Here is a 21,903-nt window from a genome sequence, read left to right on the forward strand (position 1 = left end):
TTTTCAGATTTTTAAAATGCTCCTCGAAACTGTGTTGTTATGGGATATATAGATTGCTGGAAGAAAAAGGAAGGAATGTTAAATGATAAAAAAACTTTAAATGAACGAAATCTTTAAATCTTCACGCAAGGAGAGATTTAACTCATTTCGTTCATTCAAAATTTGTCAGCATATTTTGGTACGCTTCGACAAACAGAAAACTAAAATAAGTATTTGATAAATATACAATGAATTATATTTTTAAGAATTAACGGGGAAATGATTTTTGAAGGGGAGGGGGGGAATGAAATATAGCGCTTAAAAGGCAAGTTTTTTTTTATACTTACCTAAAAATTTATTAATTTTTCCCAATAAACTCATTAAAAATTAATTTCCGCTCTGCGCAAACATTCTTCAGGGAAAAACATATTTTTACAAGAGGGCCGGGGGGGGGGGGATAGTTATCAGTAAAATATACAATGTACACCCCTGTAAGTATATTATCCACCTAATAATAGTTTTCTCCCTAAAATATTTTTTTTTGGTAGAAATTGTTTCTTATCATTCTGTTTCCTTGTTGAAGGATAAAGATGTTGATGAATATAGTTCTTCTCTCCTTTTTGGGATTATCCACAGGTAGTGTCAGGGCTATATTTAGAGGTGGGGGGGGGGACGGGTTATATCTCATTGACTGAAAGCGAAATTCCATGCAAGGTTATAATGTTAGAAAATTTATTTAGAGGTGTACGCATCTTTTGTACTGCAGTGTACTGTCTCTGGGCGGTAATGTAAACACAAGACGGATGTCACAGGCTCACAGCATTACATGGGATCCATCTTTCACATAATAAAATCAATGAAATATTCTGGTCATAGGAAACTATTATGTAAATTGTCAAAATTTAATGCTTTAAACCTCCTCGGATACTAAACGAACACTGATGCATATCTATTCTTGTTTACAAATTCCGCCCAGAGAGAACTGGTTTCAATATGTACGCAGAGTATACACGACAGCAATTAACTTTCCTTGCATTACAACCTTGATATATATATGGCGTTTTAAGTACCCTTAAAGGCTTTTCCTAATAAAGAGTGAAAAGATATCAATGTTAAAATTTTTGAAAACTGATAATTTTCTTTTGTGGATCTCTACATTTGCACTGCAGGAAAACAATAGAAATTATTAGAATTAAACGCTTTTAAACCTAAAACGGCGGTTTTGTTCGACATTATAAATCAGATAAAGGTTTAAAGGATATCGGGGTGAATCGGCATTACCATCTCTCCAGGGTCACATGAAGTTACGCTTACATACCACATAAGGACTAATGAGGGGGGGTTCAAATCATTTATTTTCTCAGAAACCTTCAAAAACATTTGTAAAAAAATTGGATGGAGTAAAAGAATTGTCAAAGAAAAAAGTGAATTTACAAATGTTTTCCATGAGTTCCATAAGGTGTTCTTGAGGAGAAAAGGAAGTTCAGATTTGTGTTGTTTAAATTTTCTTTTTTTTAATTTTTAAAATATTAAGGATTGGAGCTTCAACTGTTTTCTGACTCCCCCGTTGTTCTTGACGCTCCTATAACCTTCACAGGAGTGTAAGTATCATTATCACACGGATACCACTCAGGGGTTTATACAGATTTCTTTTCTTATTCTATTTCTCATATGTATTGTACTACACTGTGCAGTAATTCTACGCATTCAAGAAGCTTTTTGCGTACTTCAAATACAACTTGCAGGTTATATAGATAATTACATAGATAGATATATTTTTATTTTACATATTTTTCAGTTTTAATTGGTGGATTTCCCCTCTAAAATATTTCGAAATTGGAGTGAAGCAAAGTCCATAATCCATAAACCACATGAGGTCCGATCGGTTCGGCCAGTTTGACGATTTTTGCTACAGCATGCAAAGTAACGAATCAGCCAACAGACAAGCTCACTACGATTTTTCCCTGTTTTGATTGAGTTGCGCGGACCCAGATGAATTTTACAGATAAATCTCTTGTTTAAAGTGAGTGGAGCGGACCCAGATGAATTATACAAATAAATCTCTTGTTTAGATTGAGTTTAGCGGACCCAGATGAATTATACAGTTAAATCTCCGGTGTAGATTGAGTGTAGCGGACCCAGATGAATTATACAAATAAATCTCCTGTGTAGATTGAGTGGAGCGGACCCAGATGAATTATACAGATAAATCTCCTGTTTAGTTTGAGTGGATCGGACCCAGATGAATTATACAGATAAATCTTCTGTTTAGTTTGAGTGTAGCGGACCCAGATGAATTTTACAGATAAATCTCTTGTTTAAATTGAGTGGAGCTGACCCAGATGAATTATACAGATAAATCTCTTGTTTAGATTGAGTGGAGTGGACCCAGATGCATTTTACAGATAAATCTCTTGTTTAGATGAAGTTGAGCGGACCCAGATGAATTTTACAGTTAAATCTCCTGTGAAGATTGAGTGTAGTGGACCCAGATGAATTTTACAGATAAATCTCTTGTTTAGATTAAGTGGAGCGGACCCAGATGAATTATACAGATGGAAGTGGACAGATGATACCAGTCCGGGGCACACCAACACATCTGATCATAAGGGAACAGAAACCATTCGGAACTTTACAGTTACCTATCCGACAGATCAGGTTGGTAGAAGGGGACATTGGGAACTTGCCCCTCCCCCCCCCTCCCTCTTTTACTTACCATTTCGGAGTTCTATATCTTCTATAGTGATGGAGTAAATAGTTATAGTTATAGTATTTATTTTCAAACACAAAATACAATATAATAATGTATGATGGTTCAGCTTAAAATAAAACACAAAAGAAACTTTTTTATGAGCCAATTCAAAATAAAATGTTTGATAATTTTGTTTGATAGTTTTTGTTGAAACAAAGTATACATATTGAAATCTCAACTGAATATACATTCATTGTGCATTTACAGTAGATAATTAGTCAGCACTTAAATAATCAAAACAATTTTAGGAATGCATTCATTGAACTTATAAATACATATTGATTCAGCAAAAGTAGAAATGTATTCTCGTTGACTGTAGTAGACTTGACATCTACCATTTGCAAAGGGTGTGAACCCATGCTCGTTGACTTTAGAAGACTTTGACATTCATCATTAGCAAAGGGTGTGAACCCACACTCGTTGACTGTAGTAGACTTTGACATAACCATTAGCAAAGGGTGTGAACCCATACTCGTTGACTGTAGTAGACTTTGACATCTACCATTAGCAAAGGGTGTAAACCCATACTCGTTAGTTGTAGTAGACTTTGACATCCACCATTAGCAAAGTGTGTGAACCCATTCTTGTTGACTGTAGCAGACTTTGACATCTACCATTAGCAAAGAGTGTGAACCCATTTTTGTTGACTGTAGCAGACTTTGACATCTACCAATTAGCAAAGGGTGTAAACCCATTCTTGTTTACTGTAGTAGAATGTTATCACAGATTGTTATTGTTGTTGTTGATATTGATATTGATATTGCAAATAAAAATTGTAACATTCTGATATTGATATGGATATGGATATATGGATATTTTTTATTATTATAAATATTATCAATATTATCTCTTTGATTTGTTATTGTTGTTAATATTATCAGTATTATCATTACTTATATCATTGTACTATGTTTAAATTTTTATGATTTTTATTTTTATTTTATTTTGTTATTGCAGTACGATCAGATGAAGTCTACCATGAAACTGGTTTTGTTTAAATTCAATATTTTCTACTGGGAGACAGAAGCAATCGCCAACGTGCATTTTGAGTAAGTTAATTCTTTTAATTATCATTTTAAAAAAAACAAACATTTTTTTTTGGTTCTAAACTGCGGGAGAGCATGGCATTACGTTACATTTATTTTAACAGTGTTACCAAAGTTAGAGAGATTATTTAACTTTTTCATAATTCACCTAAAGTAAATAAAACTTTAATAAAATTCCTATCTCGGGGCAATAAGGAACACATGTTAGCCATTTTTTTCGCACAAAATTCGCAATTTGACCAAAATGAACTCGACATATGTGGACCTTTTAATTGCATTTGGTAAACTCGTGATGTTAATATATTAGAATGTAACTATGGACTTTTCAAAGGGGTTTTCCCCCCTAAAATTGTTGTTCTTACACGGACCCCCTTTTTAATTATAATGCAAGGAAAGTTAATTGCAGTTGCGTATACTTTGCGAACACATTGAAACCAGTTCTCTCTGGGTGGAATTTGTAAACAAGAATAGATGCATCAGTGTTCTTTAGTATCCGAGGAGGATAAAAGCATTGAATTTTGAAAATTTTGATATTTCACATAACAGTTACCTATGACCTGAATATTTCATTGATTTATGTGAAAGATGGATCCCGTCTTGTGTTTACATTACCGCTCAGAGACTGTAAATTGCAGTCCAAAAAGATGCACACACCTCTGAAATAATTTTCCTTGCATTATAACCTTGAGACTAGCTAAATTACCCGACCGCCTATGTTATTTTTTTTATTTGGTTTTTTTAAATTGATTTTTGAAGATTTTTGGGCACTCATGGGTTTCCTAAACAAATTTCAGCCTATTCGGTCCAGCCCTTTGGCCAGCAATAGCTAACATATAAGTATATATGAGCCAAAAGCTTTATTTTATTATGAAAATAGATTGTAAAATAAAGTATCAAGAACTTGAGGGCTCTAGGATTACTTTGCTTTTTTATAGTGACGAGGCCTTTATCAGGTCGTCTTTGCTTTAAGTGACGCGGTCGTTATCAGGTCGTCTTTGTTTAGAGTGACGCGGTCGTTATCAGGTCGTCTTCTTGTCAAACAGAACGGACAGCAGTCAGAGTCTATGGATGGGAACAGTGTTATTAACAGGTTTATTAAAGAAACTGGCTTTGTACTTTCAAGTGACCTTTTATTTGACAAAGGACAATAGTACCCTCATAGCAAGTATTTGAAAAATAAAGTGAAATACTTTGTCGTTTCTCTACTTTCAAAAATATTTAATTTGACAATTTTAAAAAAGAGCAATGGAATTAAGTCCTCATTCTTACCTCCCCCATGAAAAATCTTTAATAATAAAAAGGAACAGAAAACAGTAAAATTCTTGTTGGTTTAATTTTTCTTATTTTTAAATGTCGCAAAGAACTTTTTCATTTTTGAGGCCCATACTTGCAACAATTGAAAATAATAAAATTCTTTGTTCTATTTGAAAAAACTGTTTTCTTGTTCTCACTGCTTGTTGTTTCTTATAAAATGTTCACCCTAAAAAGAAAACCTTTTTTCATCCTAGTTTGAGCAACACAGAGATCGTGATTGATTTTCATGATCCTTCAAATTTTCTGGAGAAAGCATCGCAAATCAAATACTTTTGGTTTATCGATACCGTACTCTACGGACAGACAAATAAGGTATCGATTACTTACTTGTTTATTTAGTTTGAAGCAAAAACCAGACAGAAGCCTATTGGAGTAATGTCTGATTTTTGTCGCATTAAATTATAAGACAGTAAGAGGCATGTTCTAGCCGCGGTGCTCGGTCTCCCAACCTGTCCTAGCCGCGACGCTCGGCCCCTTAGCCGCAGCCCTCGGCCCGGAAAGTGTCTTAATCTAACCTTACCCTTTGATATATACTAATCTTGCTCTTTCTTGTAATTCAACGCGGCAAGGGCGCGTAACTCCTTTAGGCAATTGTCCAAAAGTTTTGACCGTGGCTTTAGATAACATCTCTCATTGTCCCTTGTTTGTTTGTATGTTCATTGTCCAATCAAAACTCATTAACCCTTTGACTGATTTGCCTCAAATTTTGAATGTGTTCCTGTTAGGTCTTCTGTCAAAGCTGGGTCTCCAAGCTGTATATATACACATCTTTGCTTGAGAACCCAGCTTTACCTGGAAGCTATTTTCTGTAAAGTCTCCAATAAATTTTAAGACAAATCAGTCACGGGGTTCCTGAGGTAAGATCAGACATACAAATATATACTATCAGAGATTACTACTTTATATGTATAGATATTTCCCCCATATGGTACTCAATAAAATCAAATGATGAGAATTAAAGATATTTTTTTATGATATTTCCCCCGAAATAAGAGATATTACTAACAAATATTTTGTTTAGGGTGTATTCAGCTACAACTTTTCTACTCCTGGCGAATACGAAGTAGAGACCAACGTTATCGCCGATTTTAATTCGTCCAGCCGAAATCATTCCCTCGCCTCCGTCAATCGCAAAGTTTTTGATCAGGTTTTATTTCAAAACAATAAATAGTGGAATATTTGGTGTAGTCTCTCTCTCTTTTTGTAACGAAATGTCGCTCAGGATTTTATAATTAGTAATTCATTTTTGTAACATGGCCTAATAATTAGTAGTAGAAACATAGCATCCGTTATAACGATTACAAATTACAAAATCCATTCATCTTATCATCTTATTTGTTCTTAATAACCTCCATAGGGAATTGAATATGAAAGTTTGGGGGAAAATAATGATTTCGAAATGGGGGATGTTATTCCAATTAGCTTTTATTGTTTCATTCAGTAATTCTGCAGGGGTGTATATTTTTTAAAAATCACCCAGGGTAAGGATGATATTTGATGATTTGGGGATAAAAACAAAAACTTGGGACATAAAAGGCAAGTTTTTAATTCTTCTTGAAAATTTTTACGCACAAATTTAATTTGTTTCCCAATTTAGCGAGAAAAAAAAACCCTAAAAAATACTTTGCGCAAACATACAAAACTTCTGGGGTGGGGGAAGATTATTGATTATTCGTGAAAATATACTTTCCTGTAATTTGAACTCATCAAAAAAATCTACCCGTGATCTCAAATTATTATAATTTTGAAGAGTTTCAGATATGAACTAATTGTCTGTGTTTAGAGAGGTGAAGGTGTAAAAATGGGAATATTCCAGAAGAAGATTGTCTCTAAAGCTCCAATAAAAAATCTCACAGTGGCTGGACAGAAAACACTTAAACATGGCCAACTGGTGAGAATCAATTTGATGTAATCAACGATCGATCTGTTGATCAATTTAATCAATTTTTATAACTATGTATTATTTACTAGCCTCTTCTAAATTAATTGTGAACATGTTCTCTTTGTGTACATCGTAAAACAAAACAAAAAATAATTCACGGATTTTCACTAAAAATTTCGTGGATTTTAAAAATTTTCAAAAATTTAATTAAGATCGAATTTTGATGGAGACAAATATTTGAAATTTTGATCATTCATAAACCTTCCCTGTGGTCACGTGATGTCCCACAAAAAATTTGGGCCCGATCGGTTCAGCCGTTTTGACGATTATTGGATACAAACAAACAGACAGACACACAAACAGACAGACAAGCCAAATTTATATATAGAAGTAAACGACCAGGTTGCTGAATTATATATTGATTTGATAATTGTGATTTATTTGATTTAATGATTACGCCTTGTGTTGTTATATTGATGCTTAGTAAATTTAATAACTATTTCAGGTTATGATTGGTTGATAAATTAATTTAATGATTGAATTATTGATTGCTCGGTTAAATTATAGAACTGATAGACTGATTGATTAATAGGTAGATTGATTGGTTGATTAATTTTGTCAGGTTTATGGTTTATTAGTTAGTTTATCGATTGTAATTGCTGAACTGATTAATTGATTGATATAGGTTGACCTACAGATAGCTTGTGATGGTACAGGACCCTGGCTCTTCTGTTGGAAGATAGTGGTAAATATATTTAGCTGATCCTGGGGGGGGGGGGGGAATACATTTTCTCATAATATAATATAGTATAGTGTTTCATAGTCCGTGTTGCCCATGGATACATTTCGGCCTCTAGGTTGTCCGTTAGTAATAACAATAATTGCCGGAATTTACAAAATCCTAAATCCATATTTAAGACAGATCAGTTAGACGTGGTCGATAAACTTTGTATATACTCGTTTAAACCTTTGGTATGACAAAGCAGGGCATCATCTGGCAGGATTTATCTCATTTTCCGCCAACAATTTATTTTTTTTCTTTTAAGATCAGTTAATATACAAATAAAATATGAACACACTGCACAAGCTTTTAAATAAGGGGGGGGGGGGTGGCTTTTCTAAAAAAAAATATATACCCCTGCGTTTTTCCTTTATCAGACTTTTTACCCAAAGATTCATTTGTTTTATTCTTCACATGAACTATTTTTCCAAATAAAAAAACACATTTTGCGATTAAATGGTTTTTCAACGAACAGGGGAAACGGCTGATTTTTTTTTGACACTCATGGGTGGCCGGGAGGTGTCCTAAGCTAAAAAATTCGAAATTTTTTTTCTCAAAATTTTTATTTACAACTTTTTTTTCCACGGACAACGCCGGGCCCTTCAGCTAGTCTATTATATACCCCTTGTAATGTGGAGGCATAATAAAAGTATTTTTTTTTTTTCAGGCGAAAGGGTATAATATTACAGGAAACGAGACATGCTCGGACCCTCAATACAGGAAAGGGTTTCAACAAAACCAAAATTACAATTTAAAAATTATTGAAATTGCAATTGCAATTTTTATGGGTTAAGTCTTCTTGACAATGCAGGCCACTTTGTGACCATAGGTGGCGAGGAGCGTCGACCCCTATTATGAATGATGACTTGTCTGCTAATAATAATAATAACAATGTATTGAATAACCCCGAAATGATCAGGAAAGTGTGTGATTTCTCGATCATGTGGTATTTCAAGTCTTCCGACACTTATAATCTTCTTGTCATTGTATCCAACGATGTTTCCAGCCATTTAGAGGTAATTTTTTCAGTTATTTAGAGGTCATTTTTCCAGCCGTTCAGAGGTCATTTTTCTAGCTATTTAGAGGTAGGTTTTTCCAGTCATTTAGAGGTCATTTTTCCAGCCGTTCAGAGGTCATTTTTCCAGCCATTCAGAGGTCATTTTTCCAGCCATTCAGAGGTCATTTTTCCAGCCATTTAGAGGTAATCTTTTCAGTTATTTAGAGGTAATTTTTCCAGCCATTCAGAGGTCATTTTTCTAGCTATTTAGAGGTAGGTTTTTCCAGTCATTTAGAGGTAATTTTTACAGCCATTTAGAGGTATTTTTTTCATTTTCATTTCCATTTATTTAGAGGTCATTTTTCCAGCCATTTAGAGGTCATTTTTCCAGCCATTTAGAGGTCGTTTTTCCAGCCATTTAGAGGTCATTTTTTCCAGCCATTTATAGGAAGGTTTTTCCAGTCATTTAGAGGTAAGTTTTACAGCCATTTAGAGGTAAATTTTCAGCTATTTAGAGGTCATTTTCCAGCCATTTAGAGGTCATTTTTTCAGTCGTTTAGAGGTCATTTTTTCAGCTATTTAGTGGTAATTTTTCCAGCCATTTAGAGGTCATTTTTCAGTCATTTAGAGGTTATTTTTCTAGCCATTTAGAGGTCATTTTTCAGCCATTTAGAGGTCATTTTTCCAGCCATTTAGAGGTAATTTGTCCAGCCATTTAGAGGTCATTTTTCCAGCCTTTAAGAGATAATTTTTATTGTCATTTAAACGTAATTTTGCAGCTAATTAGAGGTAATTTTTCCAGCCATTTAGAAGTAGTTTTTTCAGACATTCAGAGGTAATTTTTCTAGTAAGTTAGAGATAATTATTCTAGTAAGTTAGAGATAATTTTTCTAGTAAGTTAGAGATAATTTGTCCTGCTATTTAGAGGTAATTTTTTCAGCTATTTAGAGGTAATTTTTTCAGCTATTTACATTCGTAAATTACAATCATTCCGGGGTTTAGATGTTAAATCGATAGAAAAACGGTTTGTAAATCGTAATGATAATCAGATTGTCATCGTTTAAGAATTTTTCAAAAAATCAGAGAGTAAATTATATGAAAGTAATAAATTAAATGTTCTGCACTTTTTTATTAACTTCGACCCCGTAAGTCGAAATTCATTTATTTTTCCAGCCGTATCAGCAAAATATTCAACATTGCAGATTCATAATTTGGTGATATTAACATATTTCACCCTGAAGTGAAATATATTTCATGATTCAGCATATATTAAGTTACCGAGTTCAAACAAATGTGTTACTCTTTTAGTATTTCACCATGCTTCCTTCCAACAGCATTTATGAAATATGATCTTATACAAATTTTAAACTTATCACACATACAAAATTGCATTTGTACTAACACGCAAATTTTGTATAAATAGATATAGAATCTTTTCAAAAAACTGTTTAAAGTTTTTACAAAATAAAAAGAAGTTTTGTTTAAATTGTTTGTCATCTCTGTTTACTTCTCTTCATCCTAAACATGTAACTTATTCTATTTCGCTAAACCTGAAATAATAAGTTAAAAAATTTCAGTTATTTAATTTTTAAAGTTTAAAAATAGTTGCAAGTCTTATTCACAGTGCCGACCTTAAAAGCTTTAAATCCGGTTTTCTAGGTCATTTTTAAAAAAGAAACCTTAATTGAAAAAAACTTTTTTTAACAAATAAAAACACCAGGCTTTATCATTCATTATTAATCAAATAAAGGATTAAAGTGTATCCTTGTTAATCTTTTAGTCCATGCATTAGATAATAATGACTTGATATTACGTTTACAGTCTCTTTAAGAACGTATTTGATGAACTGTCAAACTGTTATCCTTGTTAATCTTTTAGTAAATGCATTATATAATGATGACTTGATATTACGTTTACAGTCTCTTTAAGAACGTATTTGATGAACTGTCAAACTGTTATCCTTGTTAATCTTTTAGTAAATGCATTATATAATGATGACTTGATATTACGTTTACAGTCTCTTTAAGAACGTATTTGATGAACTGTCAAACTGTTATCTCCTAATATTTTTCTAGTGTGTCAGATTTCCCGGAAGAAATTATTTCGTCATTAAAATTATTTGTCAATGATTTTTTTTCTGAGTTATGCAACATTCTTTTTAACAGTTTTGACCCTAAACTTATTATTTGGGCACATTTCTACTTTAAAAAGACCTTTGGTAACCAGTATATTAAAAATGTAATGTATAGATTTACTAAACTTTTAGGGCGCTTCGCGCCCATCTTCTATTTCAACTTTTAATTGTGGCTTTATCTCTGAGCATCTCTTTGTACAGTATCAAACAAAAACAAAAAAAAGTTTGCGGATTTCAAAATTTTACAAATATTAAAAAAACTTTTAAACACAAATATTTAAAATTTTGATCATTCATAAACCTTCACTGGGGTCACGCTAGGTCCTACACAAACTTTGGGCCCGATTTGTTCAGCCGTTTTGACGTTTATTGGATACAAACAAACAGACAGACAAGCCAAATTTATATACAGATGTATCGATGTACATAACTCACATGATGCCCAGGAAAAATTTGTAAGTTGGTCAAAATAAAAATAAATATTTTTTATTTTCGAAATTTCGAAAATCCGCCAATGAAAACAGAAAATCTGCGATTTTAACATGTTTTCCTTCAAAAATTAACTGTAGTAGAGAGATCATCAACAAAATGCCAAGGCAAAGAATATTAACCGAAAGACGAGAGCCCTGTAAACCTAATATATATGTATATTTTTTATTTATTTAGGTTGTTTCAGTCACAATATATGAAGTGGCCAGTTCGCTTCCGCTGTCTATTGGTAAGAAATTAAAATCAAGGAAGTTGTTTATTCCAAGACTAAGATTTTGTCGGGGGTCTTTTGGGACTTGTAAGGCGTTAAAGTCATATATTTTGGAAAGGGGGGGGGGGTGAAATATTAATTAAAAGTAAAACAAAGCGTAAACAAAAACAAACCTAAAAAGCTTAATTCGTTGTCCGTTAAATACTATTAGTAATAAAAGTAATGATTATTAGAGAAGTAATTTGAAAAAAAACTAAAGAAAAAGACATTTCTTCAACGTTATCATGAAAATTACTATTTTTAGTCATATTTCCTGTAATCTCTGCGATTATCGCGATTGTCATCCTAATCTCCGGGATTGGGTTTTACACCTCACTCAAACATAATCTGGCCGTAGAGGTAAACATTTCAGTTGACTGATTGATTGAAACATAATTTTAAATTTTTATTGATTGGTTGATGCATTGGTTGATTGATTGGCTCATTTATAGTTTGATTTATTTAATCATGATTTTGGAAATTTAAATGAACTTACAGTTATTTGGACAATCCTAACCTAACCTAACCTTTTTAAATACTGATTTATTGAATTATGTAGTAATTGATTTATTGATTAAATGATTTATTGAATGAATGATTTATTGTTTACTGATTTCTTAATTGATTGATATATATATATATATATATTTTTATTATTAATTCAGTTATTATTAATTGATTAATTAGGTGGCAGATTTTGACTTCAACACTGCTGAGGAGGAGGAACTACAGTTTAAAACATTCTGGGAGAGATTGAGAGATTCATTCGGTAATTAGGGGAATTTTTGGGAAATCAAATCTTAGACCTCAAAAGAACTAACGGAGACTCTATTGGATGGAAAAGCATCATGAATCATGTTAGTTACACTACAGTCTAGTTACACTACAGTCTAGTTACACTACAGTCTCAACATTTTTAAACATTATCACTAAACTTGTTATTTTACCATTCTAGCAGTAGAGTATCCACCGGAAATTCTGTTAGCGTTTCTGGCGGAAATTTTATTTTTTCCGGCGGAAAAGGGTGGTGGAAACAACCCATTTTACGGCGGAATTTCCGGTTGAATAAGTTTTTCCGGTGGAAACTTTCCAGATGAGAAAACCATTTTTAACCATGATCTGTGGCATATACACTTTTATACACTTTGAGCGAATTGTGATCTATCTAACAATGAAACTTTCTTAATTTAATACTGATAGTTTTAATATATTTGTACGAATTGTACAATACGTAAAACCGTACAATTGGGTCACCCATATATACGTAGCTTTTTAGTCAAGAATCATTTGCATTTTCAATATGGAAATGAAAAATGATCAAAACAAGCTTGATAATACATAATAGTTTTTTTTTTTTCTTTGGATATTAATTCTGAACCTTAGAGTGGCCCTAAACTTGTAAGGTCTAAAACATGCAGTTAATTCTTCAGTTTCGTTAGAGTATTTATGCTATGAGGCAGGCTGCAGAACATAATTATATTTTAACTCTTCCAAAAATATTTGAAAACAAATACTGTCAACCTTTTTTAAATAGTGAATTCAGCTTATCAAAATTTAAAAAAATTAGATATAAATCTATATGTTTTACGTTTTTTTAATTTCCGGCGGAAGCTAGAAATGTTCGGAAAATTTTCCGCCGAAAAAGTTTTTTTGCTACTAAATGTCGGCGAAAAGCCGGAAATTCCGGATACTTTTTCACCAGAAAAATTTTTGTCGTAAAATTTCCGTTTTTTAGTTCATCTTTTCCGGTAATTAAAATTTCCGTCGGAAAATAGTCTGTCGGAAAATTGGACTCTACTCTGTCTAGCAGGCTTTTTTGATTCAATAGTTTTTAACATTTTGTAAACATATTTTATTGTTTATTTAATATATATATAAAAAATATTAAAGGAACTGTCCTTGTGAATTCGTATAAACCTCCATTTAAGCAGACTTGGGTCGGAGTTTCTTAAAACCTTTATTTGATCATTAATGTGGAAGAATACGTCGTTGTTCTTAAATGACACGTTTTTATCCTAATACGTTTAACATTGTTTCCCTGCAGCAGAAATGTACATTGCGTGACAGTCACTTTTGGGAGAATCCATAGTTGAAAATAGTCGGTATCAAAGCTTTAAAAATGTATACACATTGATCAGACAAGATACTGTTGTGAATCAGACAGGTCACTTTAGTAATGAAGAGTCAATTGAAAAAACATCCAAAAACCCTTTTGAAAATACAAAAAAAATGTTTAGGAACTGCGTTCACAAGCGGAAGTGACTCTGAGAGTGATGGAAGTTCTATTTCCGGACGGAGGTCTGTTCAAATTCCAGGTAAAAAAACTTACCCTTTTTTCTTCCCCCTCTTTTTTTCTCTTTTCCTTCTCCTTTTCTTTTCCCGTTTTCTTCACCTTTTTCACCTTTATTCTCCTTTTTTCCCCTTTTCCTTCCCCTTTCCCTACCTGTCTGGACACCAATTCAGTTACTGGCTGTGAACAAGTGTTCTTAACTTCAGTGAGCTAACGAGAACTGGTGTCATACACTCACCACCTCACCCCACCCCACCCCACAAATTTTTAAATCTTATGTCTCTTTTATTCAGGTCCTTCTGGTTTAGGATACGGAAGCATAACTTAGCCAGTCTAGGATACATGCCAGTCTCAGGATACAATTTAGTACTCGGATACAAACGTTTCGAACAGAATCAGGATTGAATCTTAAATAAAAAAATCTGCGAAACAGAAATAAAGAATTCTCGAAATATTGGACACTTACTTTAGTGAATATCACTCGACATTTACAATTTATATCCAATGCTGATATCCAGTTGAACTGGATGTGGATATCAACTAGAATCCTTTATTTTAAATCATTGATTCATAACAAGATGTATGTCTATTGTCTATTATTATTTTTTTAAATCATTTATTTAACTTTGAGACTGCAATGCAATCACTGTATATAAAAGATGATGGGGGGGGGGGTATCAATTTCATAATTATTGTGTATAATATAATATTGGCATATCGGTAGCAAACTTAATCGATTATTTTTCAAACCACTTTTGTTACTCTTTTATTTGAATATAAATAAGAAATATATTTGTCAAAGGGTAAATTACAAGAAATCCGCGATAGCAGTTTCACCCATAAATGGTTTCTGGAGAGGGTTTGGGGATAATTTTTCAGCTAAGTTTTCGCCCTCAAACTTTGTTAAGCAATTAAGCAACATGTTTCTAGATATTAAAGTACTAATTTTTAACGTAGAAGTGAATGCATTTGTATAGTGAGTAATTTTATTTTAGTAAACAGTATCAAATATATATAAAAAATGTAAATTTACATTAAAGGATTAATAATTATCAACCAAAGAAAAATCATTCTACGAATTTATTTGAATTTTATTTGACCTAAATATCAAAAATCTAATTTTTAAATAAATTATTTTAAGTATCGAGAATTTTTTTTTCAAATTAGCAAAAATCTTGTTAGTAGATTTACGCTCCCAACACAGTTTTAATTAATGATTGAAAAAAAAATTGGTTACCACAAAATAATTAAAAAGTTAACTGAACACTTGCCGCAAACCTTAACTCTCTTCAACCTAATGTCGTAGACCTTGGATTTTTCAAAATGTAAATTTCCTCTAGAGCTAATAGCCAGTTTGAAATCTCAAAGGGTTACAACCTCAGGTTTTTAAAATATAAGAATTTAAAAATTTAGTTTTATTGTTCAGTTTATTTTAACTTCCTCCTATTGCTAAAAATGCAAGTTTAACCTTAAGATAACTTTATAATCTTGAAAACCATCAATTGTATAATAATAATGAATCTGTATCTTTCTGAGCTAAATAGCTTTCTATAATCATTTGTAATGTATTTAAATGTATTAGTAAAATAAATTAAAATATCTTTAAAGGAAATCTCCAATGAAACTGATCAACTGCATTAAAGGGACTGATCGACGTAATTTCACGTGACCTTACATGAATTAAAGAGGCATGTCATATTCGTATGGTGTCCCACATCATATTAGACCGTAAACGGGTCTAAACTGCGAATTTCGGGACTGATCAGAAAATTTAAGCTTTGTCCGATCCAACACTCAGTAGATATTCATCGTCTGCCCTTTCAAAACTGATTTTTTCAATTATGGCTTTAATATTAAATGACTTGACTTTCGAATTTCTACTTCAGACCATAATGGACAAAGTTGTCCTGTCAAGCTATAAAGTTTACGATATACAAAATTGTAATAAGAAAATTCGCAATTTTTAGTTCTGGTCTAATTTTCAAGGAAAAGTAATTTAAATTCTCTAGTTCCTTTCTTCTTAGTATATTCTAAAGTATTATATATACCCTGTTCAGTTGAAACCTTCAGAACCACTGAAAAACAATTTTTCCGTAAAAATTATACCAGAACTGAAAATTACGAATTTTCTTATTATAATTTTGCAAATTTTCTGAGATGATAGAAACAATTTATTTACACATTTTTGTTTTTCTTAACTTTTGATTTTGAGAGAAAAAAGGTTCGCGGATTTTTTTGAGCCATTAAAGTACCAAAAAAAATTACAAATTTTCTAAAAATATTGAAAAAAACTCAATTATGGAGAGTTGCACAAAAAAGGTACAATTTTGCACCAGGCGCCGCAAACCACACTTTTTTACTCACCCTGTATATCTTCTACGTTTTTCATCAGATTAAAGTAAATGGTACCGCTGTGAATCAGGCTTGTAAATCTTTTGAAAGAAGGAAAGTCTAATTTAAGTCTATAGTTGTTTTAAGCTGAAATAACGAACGGAGAATAAAAATATATTAACAGCTAGCTGGTTACACTAAGGATGAGGATTAACAGGAAAGGTAGAAACGTCTATACTTAACAGATTATTAAGCATATGAAATTCAGACTAATACACCCCCCCACCCCTTCAACCTCCAATTGTAAAGTGGTAGCGTCTGGTACTAGCGTGATGTTTCTAAAATGTTTATATTAATAATATATAAATATTGATTATTTAAATGAAGCAATGCACTATGTAATGATGTTGGTTCGATTCAATAAGCATTTTCTTGCTTTTACTAGAGATGGGTGCGTTCGTTTTTTTTCATTTTGTTCGTTTATCGATCATGAGCTGTCCATTTCGTTTGTTTTTTTTCAATCATTCAAAAAATAATTGTTATCGTTTGTCCTCAAAATTATCGTTCATTTTCCATATATTTCGTTAGTTTTCTCACTGGGCGATCGTTCAGTAAAATCGTTTGTTTCAAAAATAACAATCGTTTTTTCAAAAGTTTTGTTCGAAAAATCGGTAGTTCAGTAAAAACTTAAGTTTTTTACAAGTGTTTAGAAAAAATTGAATTTATGTGAATGATCCATTTCATTCGTTCATCGTTAGTTTTTTATATCGACACCTTGTTTACGAAAAGTTTCATTCGTTCTCAAAACTTTCATTCGTTCATAAACCGAACCCCATCTCTAGTTGTGATTTAGCTGAGATTTCCTAGCCTAGCTGGCATGGGAAATCGAATTCAAAAACTTTCCGTTCTTACAATCTTCTGTGCATTTAATATTCTCAGAATCCAAAAAAAATTTACAAGTCTAGAAAAGAAAATGTTTTTGTGTCACTGTTTTGAAATGAACCACTTAAAATTTAGTTAAAGATTATATTTCAATTTTTTGTTTCTATTTCCTTATATTTGGTATATTTGTCAGGCATATATTATCAAATTAACGAATGAGGGTAAATAAATTTTTCATTTAATTTCATATATTTCATAGTTAATAGTTTTATAAATATCACAAAACAAATTAGATGAAACTAACAATTATTCATTGGCCATTTATTGTTTTGCACGGATGGCATCGAGTTGGAATAAATATCTAAAAGTGCATTCCAAACCAAATAAAATAAATAAAAAAAGACAAAATTAATTTCTAGAGTTTTTCTGTTCGAAGTTGATACATTTGGGCTTTCTAGTTTTCTGATGATAGCTTTTACCCTCTCAATTCCATCGTCCTTTTCTTTGGCGGAAGCACCCTCTCAGTCCAGTCTGCGCATCTTTTCGATGTTTTGGTCTCATTCAGCGGCATTTGCACATTCACAAGTTCTGCACATGGTTGTCTCTTAAACATTGAAGGTTCTTCTTTAATTTCCTGCATTGTCTGGGTCCCAACTGTAGCCGTAGATTTATCTTCAGCACTTTTTGGAAGTTCTTGCGGATTTTCTATCTCAGGGAACAAGTGTTTTTTTAAGAACATGGATGCCTGGCTTCGATGGAACGCAGTAACATCAAACACTTCTCCTAGACGATCCTGGCCGACTAGAGCCACCATAATGTTTCGAGAATCAAAAATGTGATCTTTCTTGGATATAATGTATTTAGAGAGCAGCCCTGCTGCTTCTGAATATGTAAACAGCTCCTGAGAGTGAACAAGAATAGCAGCAGAAACAAATAGTTGTTTCAGACTTTCGGATAGTCTGTACTTAGTATTTGGGTCAGCTTTTGGAGTTGCGGATTTCTTAGATGTTGTTACTTCTGCTTCAGCTTCTTCAGGTTCTGATCCTGAATCTGATCCTGAACTATTCTCAGGAGTGTTCAGAGCAACTAATGATTTTGCTAGGGCACTTTGAACCTGGCTTACATGCAAAGCTTTCATTCCAAATATGTTTTCCAATTGTTGAGAACGATAACACAAGATTATAGAAGGATTGCGCTCATCATAATGCCTTCCATCCAAAATCAACTGCTTTACAAATTTAAGAATATCAACTAAACAAATTCCAGAAGTATTCTGATGAATTTGAACAAAGGACGAGTGTAGAGAAGATGATGGAACTAAGGAGTAACGTTTTCTTAAATGTTTAGGAATCTTTTGTTTGGGAACATTTTCTCGTCGATTCATAATCTTGCAGTAGACTTAGAAGCTTCCAATACAGGTTAGTAGATCTGAAATTGAATAAAATTAAAATTTTTATTGAGGGCATTTACAAAAACCTCATTGAATCATCTAGACGAATGTGAATAAATATACCCAAATGTGCATTTTGAAGATTTAAAAAAGCAGGCTAACATTTTTAAAATGTAAGCTTTTGTTTCACCTTATGTAATTACAGATAAAATATGTAATGTTCATGACAAACTTTTTAAATAAATCAAATATAATTAAATGGAGTCAAACACTAGATTTTCATGTTATTTCGGACACCATGAACCTGCTTAGTGAAACATTGTTCAGTTACTGTTTCAGTTTATACTAACCAACATTCGAACTATTTAAACGTTTACTTCCGCCGCTAAACCATGACGAAATTATTTTCAAAACAAAAACATTACTAACAATTGCGTCATATATAAGCTTTAGAAAGACGACTTATACAGTTGAGTTTAGGATGCAAAATTAAAATAATAATTCAAGGAATCCAATTTGTATGAATATGTATACATACAGGGGCGTACGAGAGCAATTGTGCAGGGGGTACTTTTTGCGTGCGTAAGCGCGCCAAAAAAAAGTTGTGCTCGACCCCTTAAAACCCCCTTTTTTGAAAAAATATTGAAAGATTTTTAAACTATGTAAACTATTCAATCATATATACACTTCAATATAACAAGTGATAATAAATTATTTATGTAACTTTCTTTGAACACTTCCTCTTAATACTATTGTAAGCTAGCTTCAATGGGTGAAAAATAGAGATGGAAACGATACATAATATAATTAAGTTAGTGCGTAAATCTCACCTCAAAATCGTCACTTTAAATCTGTATGATATCGCCGCCTATTGAAAAAGTACTGCGGAGTTTCAGTGTGTTGAAATAGTTACATATACGCAGACAGCATGATGAAATACTACGATTCTCTTAGATGAACCGACATTTATATAGAACTGTAGTGAGGGGCCGTGTGCGGGGGGGTGTCGTGGATTTCAACATGTCCCAGAATTGTATTAAATGCCACACAGGGACACAAGCATAGCTATTAAACAAGCTATTACTTTGGCTCTAAATGTCACACCGGGAAACTAGGGCGGCCCTGTAATAATTGTTCAGAGGTGCACTTTTTCTTTTGAATAGATATATATGAAACTAAGAAAAATCCAAAATATTTTTATTTTTGACCATTTTTTACGGTGCCGTCGGAAAAAAACGTGTTTTTTGGCCATTTTTGAACTTTATTGATTTTATTTCTTAAAACTTTTATAAAATCCAAAGTTTTTGACTGAGAATAATGTTTTTTATCATTTTGGAAATCCCAGATAATGGTCTAAAAGATAAAACCAAGCTATACTGAATATTTTGAAAAATCATAGTTTTATAAGCAGTTTCAGCCCCAAAATCATCGATTTTATTGATGCGCACTTACAGCTCACTAACATACCCTGAGAACAGAACAAAAAAAAATTAATTTTTATTTTCATTTCAGTTCTTCAATCAGTCCTTTTCTTGAGAATGGCCCTGATTTTTCACCATATTAAGCTGCTCAGGAGGTTTCTTGTTGCAAGTTCACAGAAATGTAGTAAACGACAGTTTCAAATCCAAATTTTGTCTTTTTTATTGTGTTTCAGAGGATCTCTTTTGATTGTTGTGAACAAAAATATTTTCAATAATGATATATTTTTCCATGACAATTGAGAAAAACGTGCAATGCTATGAGATGAAAAAAATGCAAAATAATTTTTTGTTCTATTGATATTAAATTGCGTCCAACCTTGACCTGCAGAAGTTAAAAATTGACGATTTTACAAGGATTTCAATACATGTCATTGAATTGGGGGAAAATCAATTTTCTTCAATAACATATCAATTCAAAATGTTTATGGATTTCTTAAGTTGTTTAAACCATTAAGCATAGAATATATCAAATAGAAAGTGAAAAACTAAAAAAATGTTGTAATATTTGTCAGCGATACAAGGTTAGTGTATATATAAAAAACCAGATTATTTTTCGACTAAACTTACATGAAAATAAAATAGTTTTCAACAATTTTTAAAACAAATTTTAATATTATGTCTTATAAACTAGTATCTGGGGTTTCCAAAATGATATTAAACAAGATTCCAAGTCAAAAACTATGCATTTTATGAACATTTTAAAAGACCAAGTTCAAAATGACCAAACACGTCTTTAAATTATAAGAGAGTTACAATTTTCAAAAACTCAATAAAACGGAGTTTTTTGAACTGTTCATTAATCGGCCATTTTTGAAGGTATTTCAAAAAGTAATGACATTTTACAATAAGTATAAAATATAGAAAATGAAAATAAAAATTATTTTTTTTTGTTCTGTTCTCAGGGTATGTTAGTGAGCTGTAAGTGCGCATCAATAAAATCGACGATTTTGGGGCTGAAACTGCTTATAAAACTATAAGTTTTCAAAATAATCAGTATAACTTGGTTTTATCTTTTAGACCATTATCTGGGATTTCTAAAATGATATAAAACATTATTCTCAGTCAAAAACTTTGGATTTTATAAAAGTTTTAAGAAATAAAATCAATAAAGTTCAAAAATGGCCAAAAAACCACGTTTTTTCCGACGGCACCGGAAAAAATGGTCAAAAATAAAAAATATTTTGGATTTTTCTTAGTTTCATATATATCTATTCAAAAGAAAAAGTGCACCTCTGAACAATTTTTACAGGGCCGCCCTAATGTTGACATTATGTTGCAATAGTATATTTCAACATGATTTCAACTTCTTTTAATTGTTTTTTAACTATTTATTATCAGTTGCAATGTATTGTGTATATTAATTACATATGCATTATGCATGCAGAATTTTACTAAAAAGAGAAAAGAATTAAGTGTTGTAGAAGTAAGATTGTGCCAAAATATTAAAGTTTATAACTATATAATTACTTTTTTTACAGTTTTGTAATTTTTATATAATTTTAGTGAAGTAAAACAAAATCTGGTTTTGGTTGTGGGTTGCGTTGCCCGTGGAATAAAAAATATCTAATTTAACAAAAAAAATGTTCTTAAGAAATTCTAAAAAAAAATTTAAAATGGTAAAAAAAAATTTTTTACTCTTAGCCTTTGTTACCCGCGGGATAACCCTGGGCTCCCTTAAAAAATGTCAGCCCATTTGGTCCAGTCGTTTGGCCGGCTATAGGAAACATATATACGAATACGAAAGTCTTGTTTTATTTATGAAAAACATACATTAGGTGAACTATAACTATAACTATAAAAGAAAAGTCGCCAAGATCTATCTAGATAGTTATGCATATTATATCTGTAAAAAAAACTGTGCATCATGTGGATAAACTTAGTCTTTACTATCTTCATCACCCTGTA

The 21,903-nt window shown here is 31.9% G+C and overlaps 2 protein-coding genes across 3 annotated transcripts; one reads left to right on the forward strand and one right to left on the reverse strand.

The window, feature by feature from the left end:
* The first annotated feature begins 1 nt into the window (after position 1).
* LOC111715712 (uncharacterized) lies at positions 2 to 14,600 on the forward strand. 2 transcript variants are annotated; one of them, XM_023491075.1, is made up of 17 exons: positions 2 to 69; positions 563 to 615; positions 1,514 to 1,580; positions 2,502 to 2,637; positions 3,689 to 3,780; positions 4,781 to 4,867; positions 5,286 to 5,403; positions 6,113 to 6,238; positions 6,875 to 6,982; positions 7,659 to 7,718; positions 8,422 to 8,474; positions 8,674 to 8,770; positions 11,552 to 11,603; positions 11,890 to 11,984; positions 12,312 to 12,393; positions 13,862 to 13,939; positions 14,208 to 14,600. In XM_023491075.1, the coding sequence occupies exons 2-17, from the start codon at positions 570 to 572 to the stop codon at positions 14,240 to 14,242; spliced, it is 1,332 nt and encodes a 443-aa protein (XP_023346843.1). In that variant the 5' UTR covers positions 2 to 69; positions 563 to 569; the 3' UTR covers positions 14,243 to 14,600. The 2 variants fall into 2 exon arrangements, with proteins under 2 accessions (XP_023346843.1, XP_023346844.1); XM_023491076.1 differs by having other exon boundaries at positions 12 to 73.
* Positions 14,601 to 17,353: 2,753 nt separating this feature from the next.
* LOC111715715 (uncharacterized) lies at positions 17,354 to 19,417 on the reverse strand (the record flags this gene model as incomplete). The annotated part of the gene is given in 2 exon segments (XM_023491079.1): positions 17,354 to 18,555; positions 19,348 to 19,417. A coding segment is annotated over 1 exon segment (909 nt). The 3' UTR covers positions 17,354 to 17,602.
* Positions 19,418 to 21,903: the final 2,486 nt, after the last annotated feature.

The sequence above is a fragment of the Eurytemora carolleeae genome, unplaced genomic scaffold (assembly GCF_000591075.1).
Source record: "Eurytemora carolleeae unplaced genomic scaffold, Eaff_2.0 scaffold1854, whole genome shotgun sequence".
In the NCBI taxonomy this organism is placed as follows: Eukaryota; Metazoa; Arthropoda; class Copepoda; order Calanoida; family Temoridae; genus Eurytemora; species Eurytemora carolleeae.